The sequence below is a fragment of the Arvicanthis niloticus genome, chromosome 10 (assembly GCF_011762505.2).
Source record: "Arvicanthis niloticus isolate mArvNil1 chromosome 10, mArvNil1.pat.X, whole genome shotgun sequence".
Taxonomy (NCBI): domain Eukaryota; kingdom Metazoa; phylum Chordata; class Mammalia; order Rodentia; family Muridae; genus Arvicanthis; species Arvicanthis niloticus.
Window position 1 is genome coordinate 37,731,135 of NC_047667.1, and position 18,522 is coordinate 37,749,656.

The 18,522-nt window shown below is 36.4% G+C and overlaps 1 protein-coding gene across 1 annotated transcript in view; it reads left to right on the forward strand.

The window, feature by feature from the left end:
* Positions 1–18,522, forward strand: part of Tpr (translocated promoter region, nuclear basket protein) — a 57,530-nt gene that overhangs the window by 20,246 nt on the left and 18,762 nt on the right. The window contains exons 16-36 of the mRNA XM_034513043.2: positions 462–625; positions 1,286–1,419; positions 1,509–1,657; positions 2,366–2,528; positions 3,656–3,790; positions 4,231–4,371; positions 6,173–6,338; positions 7,947–8,113; positions 8,877–9,029; positions 9,420–9,536; positions 9,846–10,049; positions 10,160–10,344; positions 11,037–11,184; positions 12,072–12,209; positions 12,307–12,438; positions 13,662–13,792; positions 14,918–15,128; positions 16,181–16,324; positions 16,480–16,678; positions 17,697–17,902; positions 18,100–18,161. Coding sequence (XP_034368934.1) covers positions 462–625; positions 1,286–1,419; positions 1,509–1,657; positions 2,366–2,528; positions 3,656–3,790; positions 4,231–4,371; positions 6,173–6,338; positions 7,947–8,113; positions 8,877–9,029; positions 9,420–9,536; positions 9,846–10,049; positions 10,160–10,344; positions 11,037–11,184; positions 12,072–12,209; positions 12,307–12,438; positions 13,662–13,792; positions 14,918–15,128; positions 16,181–16,324; positions 16,480–16,678; positions 17,697–17,902; positions 18,100–18,161 — 3,249 coding nt within the window. The remainder of the gene's footprint in view (positions 1–461; positions 626–1,285; positions 1,420–1,508; positions 1,658–2,365; positions 2,529–3,655; positions 3,791–4,230; positions 4,372–6,172; positions 6,339–7,946; positions 8,114–8,876; positions 9,030–9,419; positions 9,537–9,845; positions 10,050–10,159; positions 10,345–11,036; positions 11,185–12,071; positions 12,210–12,306; positions 12,439–13,661; positions 13,793–14,917; positions 15,129–16,180; positions 16,325–16,479; positions 16,679–17,696; positions 17,903–18,099; positions 18,162–18,522) is intronic.

Genomic DNA, 18,522 nt, shown 5'->3' on the forward strand with positions numbered 1-18,522 from the left:
GTTGGATACTGGAGGTATAGAGGCTTAGAAAAACAATTCTGAGCAACAATACTATGGAATTATTTTTAATAAGGAGATAAACTTCAGTTTAATATGACTAGTGCTAAAATAGGAAACTTGGCAGACTTCACTTAAGTTTCAAGAAAGAAATCTTCATGGAAAAGATGTCTGAGTATTAGTCAAGTAGAGTACTGGGGTTTTATAGAGGTGATGTTAGGGAAGGAAGAATGGCACTGAAAGCAGGAAGATTGAAGTTTCAGTAGGCTTAATAGTCTTTCAGATGCTATTGATGAGTACAAGTACTTACTTCTGTGGTGGGAATTTTAAGAAGGAATTCTTGTAATAGCAACAGTAAAGAATATGAAAATCGTGCACATGAAGGTAGACAGTGTTTGAATGACTTATAATAGAAACTGTACTCCCTTCTGAACATGGACCGACAAAGACTTTGGTTTTTGCAGAATTGCTGAACTTCAGCATAAACTTGAGAACTCTCTCACTGAACTGGAACAGCTCCGGGAGTCACGACAACATCAGATGCAGCTTGTTGATTCTATAGTTCGTCAGCGTGACATGTACCGAATTTTATTATCACAAACAACAGGAATGGCCATTCCATTACAAGGTAGATTTTTATGTGATTACAGGACAATATTTTGGAAATTAACTGGTGAATTGGTTTTGTGACAAAAGCAATTGCTACTCTAATATAGAAATTGACTTCAACTATTGTTGTTGTCGATGTATATAATATACAGAATTATATACATTGATTTTTTAGGTATATAACATTAGGTATATAACATTGATTTTTAGGCATCATTTTGACACTACTAAGAAAAAATATTGTTAAAAACCATACTTTTTAGTCTTAGTGAATTAGGGTTTGTTTTTCTTGTTTTAGTATTTTAATTTATAATAAATTACATCTAATAAAAAATGAGGAACAATTTTTTCCTTTTTTTATTTTACATTTTATCTTTGTGTGCTTGTGTGTGTGCATGCATGAAGGCTACTGTGTGTGTGAGGTCAGGATAACTAGTGGAAGTTGATGGGTTTCTCCTGACAGCATGTGAGGCCCAGGGATCAGACTCAGCTTATTGGGCAGCTTTTCCCACTGAGCCATCAATCTTTAATAGTTTTTAATATATCCATTCTCTGAAACATCTTGTAATACTTTACATTCCACTTCATAATTTAGTAATGATGCTTTTGCAAATAATCCTTAAAACTGACTTATGAAAGAAAGCAAGCAAAAACATCAGTCTTTTTTATTTTTCTGAAGCTTCAAGTTTAGACGATATTTCTCTTGTGTCAACTCCAAAACGTTCAAGTACATCACAGACTGTTTCTACTCCTGCTCCGGTGTCTGTCATTGAATCCACAGAGGCTGTAGAAGCAAAGGCTGCTCTTAAACAGGTAAAGAATATGCCTGGTTAGAGTCGTGGGTTAGTTTCAAGTTGAATTTTCAGTGAAAATAGTATCATCTAATGATCTCCAATGTTTAGTTGCAGGAAATCTTTGAGAACTATAAAAAAGAAAAAATAGACAGTGAAAAACTTCAAAGTGAGCAGCTAGAGAAACTTCAAGAGCAAGTCACAGACCTACGCTCACAAAACACCAAGATTTCTACTCAGCTAGATTTTGCTTCTAAACGGTAAACTTTCTTTTGTTCAGGAATTAATGTCATTAAATGTCACACTCACAGTATTCTGACCAGTCAGGTCCCAGAATTAATTTACAATGGTGTTGGTTTTCTATGTAATGTGTTCCAAGAAGGAAACTAATGTTTCATTCCTTAACATTGGCTGCGAATTCTCCTGGTCAGGACTAGGAGCAAACTTAAGACAATGCTGCTGGTTTCCTTTCCTCAGATTGAGAGACATTGTTTCTGGAGCTCTTTCTGAAGAGTGAGAAGTGAATTTTTTGAGACAGGGTCTGACTGTATACCTCTGGGCAGTGCAGTACTCTATCAGTAGACTTGGCTATGCTCAAACTGGTGGCAGTCCGGCCTCAGCCTCCCAGTGCTGATACTGTGGGTTTGTGTCTCTTACTGTATACCCCTGGGTAACCTGATAATCAGTAGACCAGTCTAGCCTCAGACCTATGGCAATTCTGCCTCAGCCTCCCAATCCTCATATTGTTTGTGCTACCATGACTGCCATTTTTGGAGCCTTTCTTTCATGTGATCATCATCTTATCTGTCAATATGAAATAGTTCCTTATATATAATTTCAATTTTAACTGCTAAATAAGGGAAGTATAGAAGGTTGCACATTATTACACAAGCCACTTTTTAATTGTTTGAAATTAAGTTTCTGTGAAATTATTCAAGGACCTAAGAACTGGTCATCTTTATTCCCAGTTATGAAATGCTACAAGATAATGTAGAAGGATATCGCCGAGAAATAACATCTCTACAAGAGAGAAATCAGAAACTCACTGCAACGACCCAGAAGCAGGAACAGATCATCAACACGATGACACAAGACTTGAGAGGAGCCAATGAGAAGCTAGCTGTTGCAGAAGTGAGGCCAACACCCTCTCACTGACATTTGATATCGCTAGTTATTTCTTTAATTTTATTGGTTGAAATAGCATAGTAAAGTGTTGTGTAGACTACATGTTTTCCAAATAGCTTACATATATGTAAGCAAGACTTCAAATAAAATCTTAGTTGAGCATTTACAAAAAAAGAAAGAATGTTCCCAACTAAATATCAACTAAAGTTATGATAAAGTTAACACCCATCACTTTTGGCTTTTACTTATAAGCTAGGTACTATTTGTCATCTCTTTTATAAGAAATGGATACAGAAAGAAGCTAGTAAGTAATTTGCCTCTTTTTGTCATGAGAAATAGATTAGTTAGGATTTGAAGACACTGGGTTTTTTTTTGTTTGCTACATTGCATTTTACTGTACTATGTGATGGGAATATAGGAACATTTTTTTCAAACTGTTGGTTTTAAGTGTTAGGATTGATAATTAATATGACTCAGGACTAAATCTAAATACTTTGAAAATGGTTCGTTTCAGCTTACTTTTACATCTTTCCTGAGACAGAGTGCAGTCTTTAAGGAAGAAAGACATTTTGACTAGATTAGTTAATTGCTTTAAAAGAAGTCCTTAGAAACTATTTTGGCTTATAAAACATAATTTATAGTGTATTAATTTGACTATGGTATAGTTACACACTTATATTTTGGATTTTGTTTTGCCTTTTTTTTTTTTTTTTTTTTTTTTTGTACTGTGTAAATGAGTGTCTGTATGTAAGTTCAGATGCTTGCGGAGTTCAAAGGCATTGGATCACCTTGAGCTGCAGTTACAGTCAGTTATGAGCTGCCCATTATGGGTGCTGGAACATCTGGAAGAACACCAACTACTTTTGACCACTGAGCTGTTTCTCCAGCTTGCATTATATTATTTTTAAAGAATAGTTTGCTAGAGCTAAGCTATTATAAGTATTAGTGTTAAGTCCAATCGTTTTAACTTTATATTCTAGTTCATGAAACAGGGAATTATATTTACTTGATCAGGAGTGGTAGTCTAAATCATACTAACAAATACATAGTAAAGAAAATGTTATTTTAATTTTGTAAGTGTATGTATGACACAGTATTTCCTAACATTTTTTTCACTTAACATTCATTTTAAGGTAAGAGCAGAAAATTTGAAGAAGGAAAAAGAGATGCTTAAATTGTCTGAAGTTCGTCTGTCTCAGCAAAGAGAGTCTTTGTTAGCTGAACAGAGGGGACAGAACTTGTTGCTGACTAATCTACAAACAATCCAGGTAAACAGATAAGAAGTACATGAAGTGATATTATCTTTTGTATCTTAATTTTCCTAACTAAAAATTTTATAGTACTTTTTTTCATCCATTATAGTGATGATTTAAATTGGTGGTGTGCTAAAAAAAAATACTCTAAAGGAAACTCAGAAAGAGAATTGATTGAAACAAAGTAATTAACATGTTAGAGTCTTAGAATTATGTACTGTATAACTACTCTAATGTTTCTTGCCCCCACTCCCATACCACTCTTAAATATTTAATATGAAGTAAACTTTTTAATATGAAAAGTGGCCAAAATACTTCCTTTGTATATCTATAAAGACAATCTTCTCAATTCTGACTTCATCATGGATTATAATCTCATAATTTTGTATAGCTTCTAATGTTTGTATAGCTTAATTTCTGTACTGTTAAGCATTCTTCACGCCTTCTTCCATTAGGGCATACTAGAGCGGTCTGAGACTGAAACCAAACAAAGGCTGAGTAGCCAGATAGAAAAATTGGAGCATGAGATCTCTCACCTGAAGAAGAAGTTGGAAAACGAGGTGGAACAAAGACATACGCTTACGAGGAATCTAGATGTGAGTATCAGCTTCTGGGTGTGTGTACTTTATAGCTACTGTTCTTTACAGAATCTTAAATGTGCCTGGTAATTTTTAATATTTCTATTCTTTGAAAGCTCTGTTCATTTATGTAATACATAAATCATATCTGTTCACTACCTCCTTCCAACTTCCACTGTTGCTCCCGCCTCGCCTGCCTCCCAACTTTCTGTTCTCATTTTCTTTTATTAATTTTATTAATAACCCCCAAGTCCAATTAGTGATCCCCATAAGCCCATTGTAGTAACCTACCTGCAGCCACATCCCCAAAGGAGAGCAATTTCTGCCTCCTTCAGCAGCTAGCAGCTGCCAGTAGTTTCTTCCTTACCTATGCTAGAATTTACTGGCTTGATCTTGGGTAGGTATTGTCTAGATAGGTAATCTCGGCTCCTTCAGGTTGATATGTACAATAGCCATGGTGTGACCAGAGTCTGCATTTCACAGCTTCCCTCCCATCCAGCCACTCTTCTGTTCTTTCTGCCTCCACTTCCAAGAAATCTCCAGAGCCTCAGATGGTAGGAACTTGATATAGATGGCCTGTGCATGGCTGAACACTTATAGGTGTGCACTAACCACTACTGCAAGAAAGAAGCTTTCCTGGCCAAAGTTAAGAGCAGCACAAAAGCAGTGTGTAAAGCAAATTATTTAGAATGCAGTTTGATAGCATGACCATTTAGCTAGACAACTACAGTAAGTTTCCAGCTCGGGTCTGTGAGCTTCCCAATCCTGAGCTTTTGACTGTGTTTTCAGTACCAGGCATGAAATTCCTACTGTAGAGCAGGCCTTGTAAATCAGAAAGCAGTTTGTTGTCCTATAACCATCATGCCATTGTAGCACTGGTGGACACTTCTTACCAAAATCAGTATTACACCACAGAGGGTCTAGCACTGGCTAAGCCCATTAATGTCTTTTCTTTCCCCAGCAGCCCACATAGTACTGTCTGGTATATAATGTAAGGTATCCTCTGGGGAAACAGTTTTCTGTTCAAATCAAGGTTGACCTCTTTGTCCTACAGCCAAAGTGAGTGGTATTAACCATCAGTAGGATCCTGTCTACTTTAGTTGGAAAACAAATAGCAGTAGTCCCAGGAGTTTTTGACCATGGATCTAGATACTGGATGTTTTGTATTCTTCTGAGTTTTCCTTAGTTTCTAGTAAAGCTAAAAATAGTCTGAGTGTTGCTTTTAATGATGTACTAAGTAAGTAGGCCCAGAGTGGTGCTTGGTTTAACTCTAGTTATTCTTCAGCACTAACGGAAGACCTTTGTAAAGTACTGGCTCTGTGCTGCAGAGAGTATTTTAGTGACTTTTAGCTCTTAATTTTCAGTATTAGGCACTCTTCATGCTGAGCCTTTTGGTGATATGTGATAATTTCACAAACAGACTTATCACTAATGTGCTGGTCATTGAAGAGATGCCGCCTGTTTGTCCCCACGGTGCTTTCAGTGTGCTTTCACTCTAGCATGAACTAGAGATGCTTTGGTCTTCAGGAACTTTCTAGGTTCAAGGTCTGTGTTCTCAATTCGGGGAATCTGTTGAAGTCTCATCATTTTCTTGTGACATATTCCAGTGCCTTATTTCAGTAAGTTAGGTATACTTTTCTTTCCTATGGTAGAAGCCATGACTGTAACATGTGCTTTCTCTTGTTAAGAATTTCAGGTGTTCTACTCTAGCTTAGCAAGGGTTCTAAGATCCTTAGGATACTGCTTTGAATATCTAGTTACTAGTGTTATACTAGTGTTATTACTAGTGTAATAGTGTTAATGCATTTGTCTCTTACAGGTTCAACTCTTAGATACCAAGAGACAGCTAGATACAGAAATGAATCTTCATCTGAACACAAAAGAACTGTTAAAAAATTCTCAGAAGGACATTGCTACACTGAAACAGCACCTTAATAATATGGAAGCCCAGCTTGCTTCTCAGTCCACACAGAGAACCGGTAAAGGTAAAGAGAAAAGAGAGTAGCTTGGTGTAGCATTAAGTAAAACAGATAAGACTTACAGTTTACAATCTGTCTTGAAAATAAATCCCCTCTTCATGCATGCTAATGAAGGCTGGAGAAACCATTTTACTTTCCAAATAGGAAAGTTCATTTGGGGCTCATAATAAATTTGGAAGACTTGGGAATTCAAACAATTGTTTGACACCAGGCTAAGCTGTGTTCTGACTCTATTCTACTCTTTGAAGCTATCTATGGGTATGGAGTGGTATATTTATTTTTCTGTGGATCAAACCCAAAGCATAACATGTAAGACAAGTTCTCCGCAACACTAAAACTATTTATCGATACTTAAAATTTGTTTATTGATTGAAATGAGAACTTGTCTTAGAGTTGTTATTGCTGTGAGGAGACATTCTGACCAAAGCAGCTCTTACAAAGGAATTTAACTGTAGGCATACTTAGAGGTCTAGAGTATTAGTCCATTATCGTCCTGGCAGGGAGCATGGCAGCATATAAGCAGACACAGTGTTAGAACAGTATCTGAGAGCTGCATCCTGATTTGATCCTGGGGGGAGAGAGAGACCCTAGGACTGGCATTGACTTTTGAAACCTCAAAGCCTACCCCCAGTGACACACCTAATCCAACAATATTATACCCATAACCCCTCTAAGACAGTTACAAATGTTGGAGCCTATGGGTGATCAGACTCGTTTAAACCACCACAGAGGTTTTTACTAAATCTGATAAGGTCCAGCCTAGAACTTATATGTAGACCATGCTAATCCTGAATGAGCAATCTACTTACCACTGACTGCCAAGTGCTGGAATTAGAGGCATGTGCCACTATCCCTGGCTTAGTTTTTATTCTGGTATTTACCTCCTAATTTGTGTTCATTAGTATTCTTGGATTAAATACTTCATTTGATTAAGGTGTCTTATATAGATGTGCCATTTCAATTTTAAAACTTATGTTTCCATATTATCTTTCTACATAGTTTTACCAATAATAAGAAAAAAAGTTATGTATATATGATATTTATGACAGAAGTCTGATATGTGTTTAATAGATGTTTTACTAATCTCTTATTGATATTTTATTATAAAGTATTCTTTTCAACTTTGAGTTTGATCATTTTCCTTTTTTTTTTTTTTTAGCTAAAACAAATATTGAGATAAACTGTAGTTTGTGGATTTGATTCGATATTCTTTCAAATAATCTTAATTTTTGTGATGAGATTTCAAACACTTGAATTTTTGGAAGCAATGAGACAACAGCAGACTTTCAGATTTTTCTTTCTTTCTCCCCTTCCTTTCTCAGACCCTAGCTTCCGTGGTTCTGGCCAGCCTAGAACTTATATGTAGACCATGCCAACCCTGAGTCAGCAATCTATCTGCCCCTGCCCCCTAAGTGCTGGAAGTAAAGGCTGTGCCACCATGCCTGCCTTAGTTTTTATTCTGGTATTCAATGTGGATTATGGATTAAAATATACTTTATAGATAATTTTAGCTTTAATCCTGATTTCATGTACTCTTGATAGGAGTCATCTTTATTATTACTTAAAGCGTTAATTGAAAGTATATATTTTACTAGGGCATTTTATTTCTTCCAGGTCAGCCTGGTGACAGAGATGACATTGATGATCTTAAAAGTCAGCTCAGGCAGGCTGAAGAACAGGTCAATGACTTGAAAGAGAGACTCAAGACAAGTGCCAGTAATGTGGAGCAGTACCGAGCCATGGTGACCAGCTTAGAGGACTCCTTGAACAAGGAGAAACAGGCACGTGTAATTCACACTGTCCTTAATTAAGAACTTTCTCTTATATAAAGCAGTGTGCTGTGGGTTGGGCTGACACTGCTCTTACTTTTGGAAAAGTTCTTGGGTCTAATAAATCAAAGCAAAAGCCACACAACTTAAAAATCACAGGATAGATACAGATCAGACATTGGGGAGAATGAGTATGAGTTATCTGCTGCATGTGCATGGTTCCACATAACAGTTGACAAGTGGGTACATGTGAATAGAGGCAAGTGGGTCATCAGAGATAGTAGAAAGCTATCAAGCCTCAGTCAAGAGTCTTCAGATAAGTGTGTCATAGTTTCTGTGTGATTATATGGAACCGTTTGTTCTTAATGTGTCATAGAAAATTTTCTTCAAAGGGTTTTGTAGTAGATTAAAGATACATTGTTGTGGAGAGTATAACAAAGAGGCCACCATTTTTTAAAATCCTGTTGTGATTGGCATCAGTCCATATCAGTGTGTGAAGAACATACCTTTTAGTAATAGACTGAGTAGATTTGGGCAAATGGACATGAGGCTGGAAGGGGAAATCTCTTTGATTAAGATTTCAATATGAAAAACCCAGGTTGAAAGAGAAGTTATGTTTCTAGATTTATGTGGTGTATCTGCTTGGGTAATCAGCTTCTTAGGGATTCTTCTAGTTATAAGACAAATAGTAACTTTAGTTTGGTTCCAGTTAATTTAAATTAGAAAAAGTATTGCATATCATTTTTATTACTCTTGTTTCTGGCTGCTTATGAAGGTAACTGAGGAGGTACATAAGAACATTGAAGTTCGTTTGAAAGAATCAGCGGAGTTTCAGACACAATTGGAGAAAAAGTTAATGGAAGTAGAGAAGGAGAAGCAAGAACTTCAGGATGACAAGAGGAAAGCCATCGAGAGCATGGAGCAGCAAGTGAGTTCACTAGGATTCATAGTAGCTTGCTTTCTTAAGAATCTGAGTTCCCTTCATTAGTTTATAAGTTATAATTTGGTTTATCTCATCAAAAATTGCTTGAATGCATACTCAAGAATTTTATGTTCCACTCAGTTCTGTGCATCTGTTTAAATTTCCTTTTGAAAAATATAGGCCACTTGACAAAATTGCTTATTAGTGCTACTTTTTAGAAGCTCTGCCTCAGATTTTGCAAACAGTAGGCAGAGGATGTAGATTATAGATTAGTAAAAACTGTAGATTATGTCAGGTTGTAGCTGGATTCAATTTAGTTAAAGTGGATTGTTCAATGTTTGTCTTCTGTATTTTCCAAGTTTGTAACCAACTGTGGCTTACTCTTGTTTTTTTTAGTTAACTGACTTGAAGAAAACACTGTCTACTGTTCAGAATGAAGTACAGGAAGCTCTTCAGAGAGCAAGCACAGCTTTAAGTAATGAACAGCAAGCCAGGCGTGACTGTCAAGAGCAAGTAAGTGTTCTCATAGTTTCTGAGCCGTGAGTTTTAATCCTCAGGTTGCATTTCAGCTTCCAGACATGTGAGAGCCCAGTGCTGTGGGAGGCGGAAGGTTGCTAGGGTTGCTGCCTACCAGAAGGGAGCAGTGAAAGACCCTGTCTGAAAGAATAAAATGGAGGGCTCTACAGAGGACACCCACAGTCCTTTAGCCTTCACACCTGTGTGCACACCACACGTACATACACAGAAATACTATGTGTGTGTATGTAAAAGTACTAATTTGTGGATTTCAATCTTTGTCAATGGGGGAATTGTTAATTGCAGGCTAAAATAGCTGTGGAAGCTCAGAATAAGTATGAGAGAGAATTGATGCTACATGCTGCTGATGTCGAAGCTCTGCAGGCTGCCAAGGAACAGGTTTCAAAAATGACATCAATCCGTCAGCATTTGGAAGAAACAACTCAGAAAGCAGAATCACAGTTGTTGGAATGTAAAGCATCTTGGGAAGAAAGAGAGAGAGTGTTGAAGGTAATGTTTTAGGTTGCAGTAGAATGTTTTGGAGAAATGAAAGGTTTTTTTGTGTTTGTTTTTTTTCCTGTAAATTTGGGAAACCATTATAATGGACTCTTGGCTTGTAGGATGAAGTTTCCAAGAGTGTGTCTCGCTGTGAAGATCTAGAGAAACAAAACAGACTACTTCATGATCAAATCGAAAAATTAAGTGACAAGGTGGTCACCTCTATGAAAGAGGTTGTGCAGGCACCATTAAATGTATCTCTCAATGAAGAAGGAAAATCTCAAGAACAAATTTTAGAAATTCTTAGGTAAGTCAACTACATTCTTTAAGTGACTCAATAATAAGAAAGACGCAAACACAGCGCTGTACAGCTCATTCAGTCTCACGTGGCCAAGGAGCCTGTGCTCATTGTTGACACATACATGAAATCAGTGGTTTTAAGGTTGAATCTGATAGGAAGGAAGAACTTGAGCTGATCTTTCTGAGAAATAAGACCAGCTATATGTGGTGATTCAGGGCACATCTGTAATTCTGCCAGCCAGAAGGCCAAGGTGGGAACTGGCCATTCCAGGACAGCCTGGGCTACATAACAAGATCCCATTTCACCAAAGGAAAGGAAAACTAGATGTCTTATACATCATTTTAAAGATAAATTCTTTTTCTCTGTAACCCCAGCTGCTTCTCTCTCTCAAGTGTTGGGAATGATTATGGATATGTGTCATTGGACACAACCTAAAAATAGTCTATTTTAATTGTTTTGTTTACATATTATTATTGAGTGTTGTGTGTGTACATGTCATGCACAAGAGCCTTTACTTGCTTAGCCATTTTGCAAGCCCAGAATAATGTTTCTAATGCTATTGTCTAAGCCCAAAAGCTAATCTGCCTTTGAAATATGAAAGCGAATACTAAAGTGATGCATTTGTCATTTTGATAATTCTCCAAGCTTTAAAACACTAAATTTTTAATTTTCTAAAATTTTAATATGCCTTCTTGTAGATTTATTCGACGAGAAAAAGAAATTGCTGAAACTAGGTTTGAGGTGGCTCAGGTTGAGAGTCTGCGATACCGACAAAGAGTTGAACTTCTAGAACGGGAGTTGCAAGAACTGCAGGATAGCCTGAATGCTGAAAGGGAAAAGGTGCAGGTATGTGTGTATGCCTAGCTTAAAGATGGAAAGCTCACATATTTCTACCATGATACATTAATTTGAGCACTCATCCTAAACTTGTAAATTTAGCATCTACTCAGTATGCCTAATTGTGTAGTGATTAGAGGCTCTGTTCTAGCTGTCTGGTTTGGAATTCTGCTTCCATAGGATTAGCTCTGTATGCTGTACATTCATTGATCAGCTTCCCTGATCTTAGTCTGCTTCTCTGAATCATGTAGATGATAATTAGGAATGAGATTGTGCACACAAGCCATTTAGACTGTAGTGTACAGTATGTAAAGCTCCAGATTTCTAATCTATTGCAGCTGCTATGTATAAATACCTTGAGAGTCATTCTAAAATAAAATTCTAGACTCAAGTGAAAATGTAACAAGTAGAGAAAGGAAATAAGAACATTGTGAAATGTCCGTAGTGCGCTCACCATTGTAACTCACAGCACTGGTGGCTCACAAGTCACTGCTGAGTCCATGAGCTCACTCACTGAACCATACATACTAGAGTAACACAACCAAGTGCTCAGAGACTTCTGAGCAGGATGTGCGGAAAGGAGGAAAAGCCAAGAGTCAAAATAACAGCACTTTAGAGCTCATACCAAAGTACAAGGAAAAATACAGAAAGACACCTGCGGTGCTGTTGCTTTGTTGGCAGCATTTGTAGTCTTTTTTTTCTTTAAGTCTCTTATATTTATTTAAACTCATTTGAAATTAACATGTCTCAGAAAAATAACCTGCAAGCTTTCAAAGTTTTAGTTAAAGTTGAAATTTAAATTCTCTGTATGTTTTTATTGGGAAGATTAGAACTGTTAGAAAAGACATGTCTGAATGCTGGTTGTTGATCTATGTGTTTGTGACTATTTGTTTCAGGTAACTGCAAAAACAATGGCTCAGCATGAAGAACTGATGAAGAAAACTGAAACAATGAATGTAGTTATGGAGACCAATAAGATGCTAAGGGAGGAAAAGGAAAGACTTGAACAGAACCTACAACAGATGCAAGCGAAGGTTTGTGCTTTACCAGTTGAGAGCAGAAGCTCTTATCATTTGTAAAGATACAGAGAAACTTACCATTCATTATGAAAATACTTGGGACTCTTTTCAGGTGAGGAAACTGGAGTTAGACATTTTACCCTTACAAGAAGCCAATGCTGAGCTGAGTGAGAAAAGCGGCATGCTCCAGGCAGAAAAGAAGCTACTAGAAGAGGATGTGAAGCGTTGGAAAGCACGGAACCAAGTGAGTACAGTTAGCTGTTTACTCACACAGAAATTAGTACTTGTAATGTAACATGTTAAAGATGTTAAATAGTTAAAGATGTAAAAATAGTTGGGAAACTGGTGAACATTGCATTTACCATTAGAAGACTAATAGTTATACACGCACGTATACACACATGTTAGAGCCCACTTTTTAAAAATCACTTATGTTTTATGTGTTTTTTTAACATTCTTGTCATTCTAATTAGCTCGGTGTTAGTTTTAGTTCTAAAATACATTTATGTGAGAAAATACATGTATATTTTATTGTGGCACTTTTAGAAATCATGTTCACTCGGCCTTTGGGGATGAAGCCGTATAGTATAGTGCATTTAGTGAGACGTCTGCCTTGAGAATACTAGTTATGTAGCATGTGACCTACATGTTAGTTTCTTAACTTCGCTAGACTAGTTTTCCTCATTTGCAGAATATGGCTATTTAAGCAGTGTTTTGGTGACAAAAATTAAACTCAGGTTCTCTGATACCCAGAAATGCTGTTGAATGGTAACCATTTAGTGATAAAGAAATATTTTAGAATTTCAGAGCACTTTTATTCTTCATTTTGCTCTTTGCAGACACACAATGAGAAAAGTCCTCAAAGGAAGTTAAGCTAACTAGACATACGAGCATTTTGTTATGTTGGCCTGACTTTGATGATTAGTGGAATACGTTGCATTTAGAGTGGTCTCACGTGTTTAGACTGTAAAACATGTATTTTTTTTTTCATAAATGTTACTTCAGGGAAATTAAATCCATTATAGCTAGTCCAGTGAGATGACTAATTGCCATCTAGCCTGAAGACCTGAACTTAGTCTTCAGAACCAATATAATAGACAGTGAGAACTGACTTTCACGAGTTGGCTTCTGACATCTACATGTGTTTAATGCACGTGCACACACACACACACACACACACACACTCACACAAGCACAATGACATACTAAATGTTAAAAGAAAAAAAAGAAACTTGTAAATTTGTTGAAGTTCATTCACAGCTCTGAAAAACTGATAAACAGTTAATAAAATTTGATATTTTCTTGCACATCTATCTTGGCTAGATTTTGCTATCCTAGTTAAAGCTTCAAACATACTGTTTTGATACTTACTACTTTGTATGCAAAACAGTTAATGTGTAAAGCCCACTTTATTATAGCACTTTGTGTTTATAGAGCCTGACAGAGTATGCACTTCTATTATTCTAGCATCTAATAAATCAACAGAAAGATCCAGATACAGAAGAATATCGAAAGTTGCTTTCTGAAAAGGAAATTCACACTAAGAGAATTCAGCAGCTAAATGAAGAAGTTGGAAGACTTAAGGCTGAAATTGCAAGGTATTAGGAATAAAAGTTTTAAAATACATGTAATGCATGCTTTTTTCCCCCATGAGACAAGAGCTCACTATGCAGCCCAGACTATACTAAGTCTATTCCATTTATAGAATAGACATAGGTTTGAACTCAGTGTTCCCCTCCCAAGTGCTGAGGTTACAGGTGTGTACCATACAGGCTTAAATGAACATCTATGTTTATTTCGACTCTTTTTATGATCCTGATGTGTTCCTGGTTAGTGAGAAGTGGTAAAATCCTTCCTTGTGGCTCTTTGCCTCTTTTTCTTTTGAGTCAGGCAACAAAACATTTAATTCTTTGTGTCCTTATATCAGTTTTCTTCTCGAGTATTTAAAAGCTACATGTTGTAACTCTAAAGCTAATTTCTTTTCTAACAATAGTCAATAACGTACAATTTGTTTTTGTCTTTCTGTTAATAGCCTCTTTATATGAATCTATAAAGCCTTTTTTGTTGTTTTTTAATTGTGATTATCCTGTCTCTTATAGAACACTTTATAGCTTACAAAAATATTTTTTCTTTATTCCAAACAGTATTTTTTGCCATGCTCAGTATGAGAAATACTATTTCTTTTAGAAGAAAAAAAAAAAAAAAACCTAAAATTTAAAAAGTTTGAGTTCATACATGTACAAAGTTGGAATTAGCTGCTGCTCTTTTAAGTTGTCTTAATATGTAAGTTTAGTTCATGACATCATGTATAGGAAGGCAACCTGCATAGAGCATGAACAGACGTGCATCAGGAAGAACGTGTGAGGCTTTAAGCCCTAGCTGACAAAGATCCTCTGCCCCTTATGGGAAACCTGGATAGTACCTGACCTATAGAGAACCCTTGGTCACACAGATTTAGTGAGACTGAGTGCCATCACTAGGACTTTGTAACATTGCTACTTGACTACTTAGTACTTTAGTGATTCTTAACTTCAGAATGGGTATTAGACCTGTGTAATAAGGTCTAATAAAAGGCCAAAATCATAAAGTACATCTCTTTGAGGTAGAGGTATTTTTAATTAGAAAGCTATTATTAAAGCAATACAATAAAAACTTTTAAGCTGAAAATTTGCAAAACATGGTGTATTTAGTTCTTTTAAGAAACCTCTCATTTTTTTTCAAAGATCAAATGCATCCTTGACTAACAACCAGAATTTAATCCAGAGTCTGAAGGAAGATTTGAGTAAAGTACGAACTGAAAAGGAAAACATTCAGAAAGATTTAGATGACAAAATAATTGATATACAGGAAAAAGTCAAAACAATCACTCAAGTCAAGAAAATTGGACGCAGGTACAAGACTCAGTTTGAAGAACTTAAAGCGCAGCAAAATAAGGTATGTTGACTGTTACTGGCTTCTAGTCTAAACTCATAGAAGAAGTACAGTGATATATTCATTTGGTTTCAAGTTACTTTTTTTTTTTTTTTTTTTTTTTTTGGTTTGTTTTTGTTTTTGTTTTGGAGATAAGATCTTTTTCTGTATAGGGAAGGCTAGCTTGAAACTCAGCCTGCTGTTGCCTCCCAAGTGCTGGGATTAAAGTGTGCACTACCACGCCTGGCCTTTTCACACTTCTAATACTTTTTCTTTACAAAGCTGATTTCAGAACTGTATTAGTTACATTTTCTCATCCTTGTGACCCTATATCATTGTATTTAGGGTGTACAGTCCATTGCTACTGGGAAGACATGACTTTTGAGAGTCTGTGGCAGGAGCATGGGAACATACTCCTGCAGGAAGTAGAGAAGGGGAAGTCCAGCCCATGTGGCTTTCCTCCTTTTTCCTTTTTTATTTAGCCCATGGTGCCCACTGTAGAACAGGATATATCTCCCCCTCTCAGTTATTAATCCTTTCTGAGAAAACCACAGATTCACCCCAGTTGCCCATTTCAGTGTCTCACTCAAGTGTTTGTTACCATAATCCAGACAGTCCAGAATTAACCATCACAGTGGCTCATTGTTAATTAAAGTTAAAGATCTGAACAAAGTGATACATTTTTACAACTACTAAGTTTTGTATCATTTTATATAAGTTGTGTATGATAACTATCAACGCTTTTTAATCCTTTTTGTATTTTTAGCACTTTAGTGTGTTTTTCTTGCTATAGAACTTTCCCAAGTATGTCATTTGCATATGCTATCGTGTCACTCTTTTCCATCTGAATCATCATGGGGGGTTGTGTTCTGTGTCAGTGTATTTGCAAAGTGCCATCTTTAACATCTACTTGTATGGATAACCATAACTCATTTCCTCATTCTGAACACTGAAATTGTTCTGTAGAAATTCACTTTTGAGTGCTCTTATAAGTAAGTTTGAACATTTAGGATTGTCTCTCAGAACAGTAGAATTACTAAATAAAAATGTGTTGTTATTACTGCATATCACCTTAGGCCATGGAGACTTCCACTCAGTCTTCAGGAGACCATCAGGAACAGCACTTCTCTGTCCAGGAAATGCAGGAGCTCAAAGACACCCTCAGCCAATCTGAAACAAAGACAAAGTCACTTGAGGCTCAAGTAGAGAATCTGCAGAAGGTACGATTCTGAAGGCTGTGGAAGGCGAATGTAGTAGATTTAAACACTGACACTCTGGTACTGTATAGAGCTTGTGAAAGTGTTCCAGTACTTTATAAAATATATACTTTGAACTGATTTGATTGAGTTACATCTTTTTTTTTTTCCTTAAAAAGACATTATCTGAAAAAGAGACAGAAGCAAGAAGTCTCCAGGAACAGACTGTGCAGCTTCAGTCTGAACTGTCACGCCTTCGTCAGGACCTCCAGGATAAAACCACAAAGGAGGAGCAGCTCCGACAGCAAATGAATGAAAAGGATGAAAAAACATGGAAGGCGATTGCAGTAGCCAGATCAAAAATTGCACAACTATCTGGTAATTTCATGTGTATGCCACAACTTAAATTGTACATTGAAACATGGTTATGTGATTAACATTAAATGTGAAAGAGAAGGCAATATTCTAAATTTAAGTGTTTGAATTTGTTAGGCTTATTTAAGGCAAAAGTTTTTGGTGGTTTTTTTAGACTCTTTCACTAAACCATCCATCTCTCTAGCCTCAGAAAATGTAATTTTCAAATGCTATGTTTGTTGTGTTTATAAAGAACACTGGTAATTAGCTTGGGGTATTGTTCCCCATTTTTGGCCATATGGAACAGTTCTACCTGTGACATTCTTGAAGTCCAGATTGCTGCCTACCTGTTTTGCCAACACCATAAGAGTGTTTTCTTACCAGCCTAAGGACTTTTCTGTACTTGTGGTGGAGTACTCCCATGGACGTCTGGAGAGTGGTATATCACATTCGCGAGACTCCCAGTTAAACAGCAGGTCACTCTGCTTTTACTGAATGATTGTTTTTTACGTTTTCTAAGATTATTTCACAGCAACTTCAAAAAACAAAAAATACTCTGGGTTTTTATTTTTGGATGGTTTTGGTGGCTTTTTCTTTTTTTTTTGGTTTTTCAATGGGGATTGGTTTGAGACCAACTGAGATATGCCTGCCTTTGCCTCCTGAGTACTGGGATTAAAGGTGTACACCACTATACCTGGCTTCACTGGTCTGTTTTTATGTATATTTTATATATAAAAAAATATATTTATATATATATTATAGATTGTGTGGTGTGAATGTTTTATAATTCCTAGTGATGAATAATATTTATATATAAACAAGCCCCTGCTAAAGTTAGTTCACATTAATTTAAATTTTTAGGATAATTTACATATTTTATGCTGGAGTAAGTAATAAAAATAGATATGTTTAGAGATTTACTTATTGATATAGGTAGTGAGTGTATCAGAACTAATATATAGCACAGGACAGAATCTAATACTACATTTCCTTTAAGTGCATAATGTTCTGATGTCTGATTATAATTATATGCTTATTTTAGGTGTGAAAGATCAGTTAACTAAAGAAAATGAAGAGCTTAAACAAAGAAATGGAGCTTTAGATCAGCAGAAAGATGAGCTCGATGTCCGGATGACTGCTCTTAAGTCCCAGTATGAAGGTCGGATTAGTCGCTTAGAAAGAGAGCTCAGAGAGCATCAAGAGAGACATCTTGAGCAGAGAGATGAGCCTCAGGAACCCACTAATAAGGTGACTAGCTCATTTTGCTTACATGACAAACCACTTGTGTATATTTTATTTGGAAGTTCCTGGTTATTTAGGAGTCTGTTAGAATTTGGACAAAAATTTCAGGTATACAGTTGATTATAGTTAAATAGTCTGACATCTTTGTTCAGTGGACTTTGGGGTGTAGTAAATACAGAAGTTAATGCTTTTCCTCTTTATAGGCTCCAGAACAGCAGAGACAAATCACACTGAAAACCACTCCAGCTTCTGGTGAAAGAGGAATGTGAGTTGTAGTTCTTTTATAGCCTGCCTTTAATGTTCCAAAAAACTTTTGTGGTGTAGTGTTCAAATCTTGTTTTCGGTATGCTTTCATTCCTATGTCTAAAGCTTTAGTGACTTAGTTTGTGACTGGTTTATAAGGTAAGCTCCTACTCACTCCTTGTCATGTTCATGACAACTATAAAATTCTAGGCTGGGGTTGGAGAAATGATGGCACCAATAAGAGCACTGGCTGCACTTACAGAGGACTCGGGCTTCATTCCCAGCACCTAAGTATCATCTCACAACTATCCAACACCCTCTGGTCTCTCTGGGCATCAGGCACACACGTGATGCCTAGACATTCATGCAGACAAACATCCATA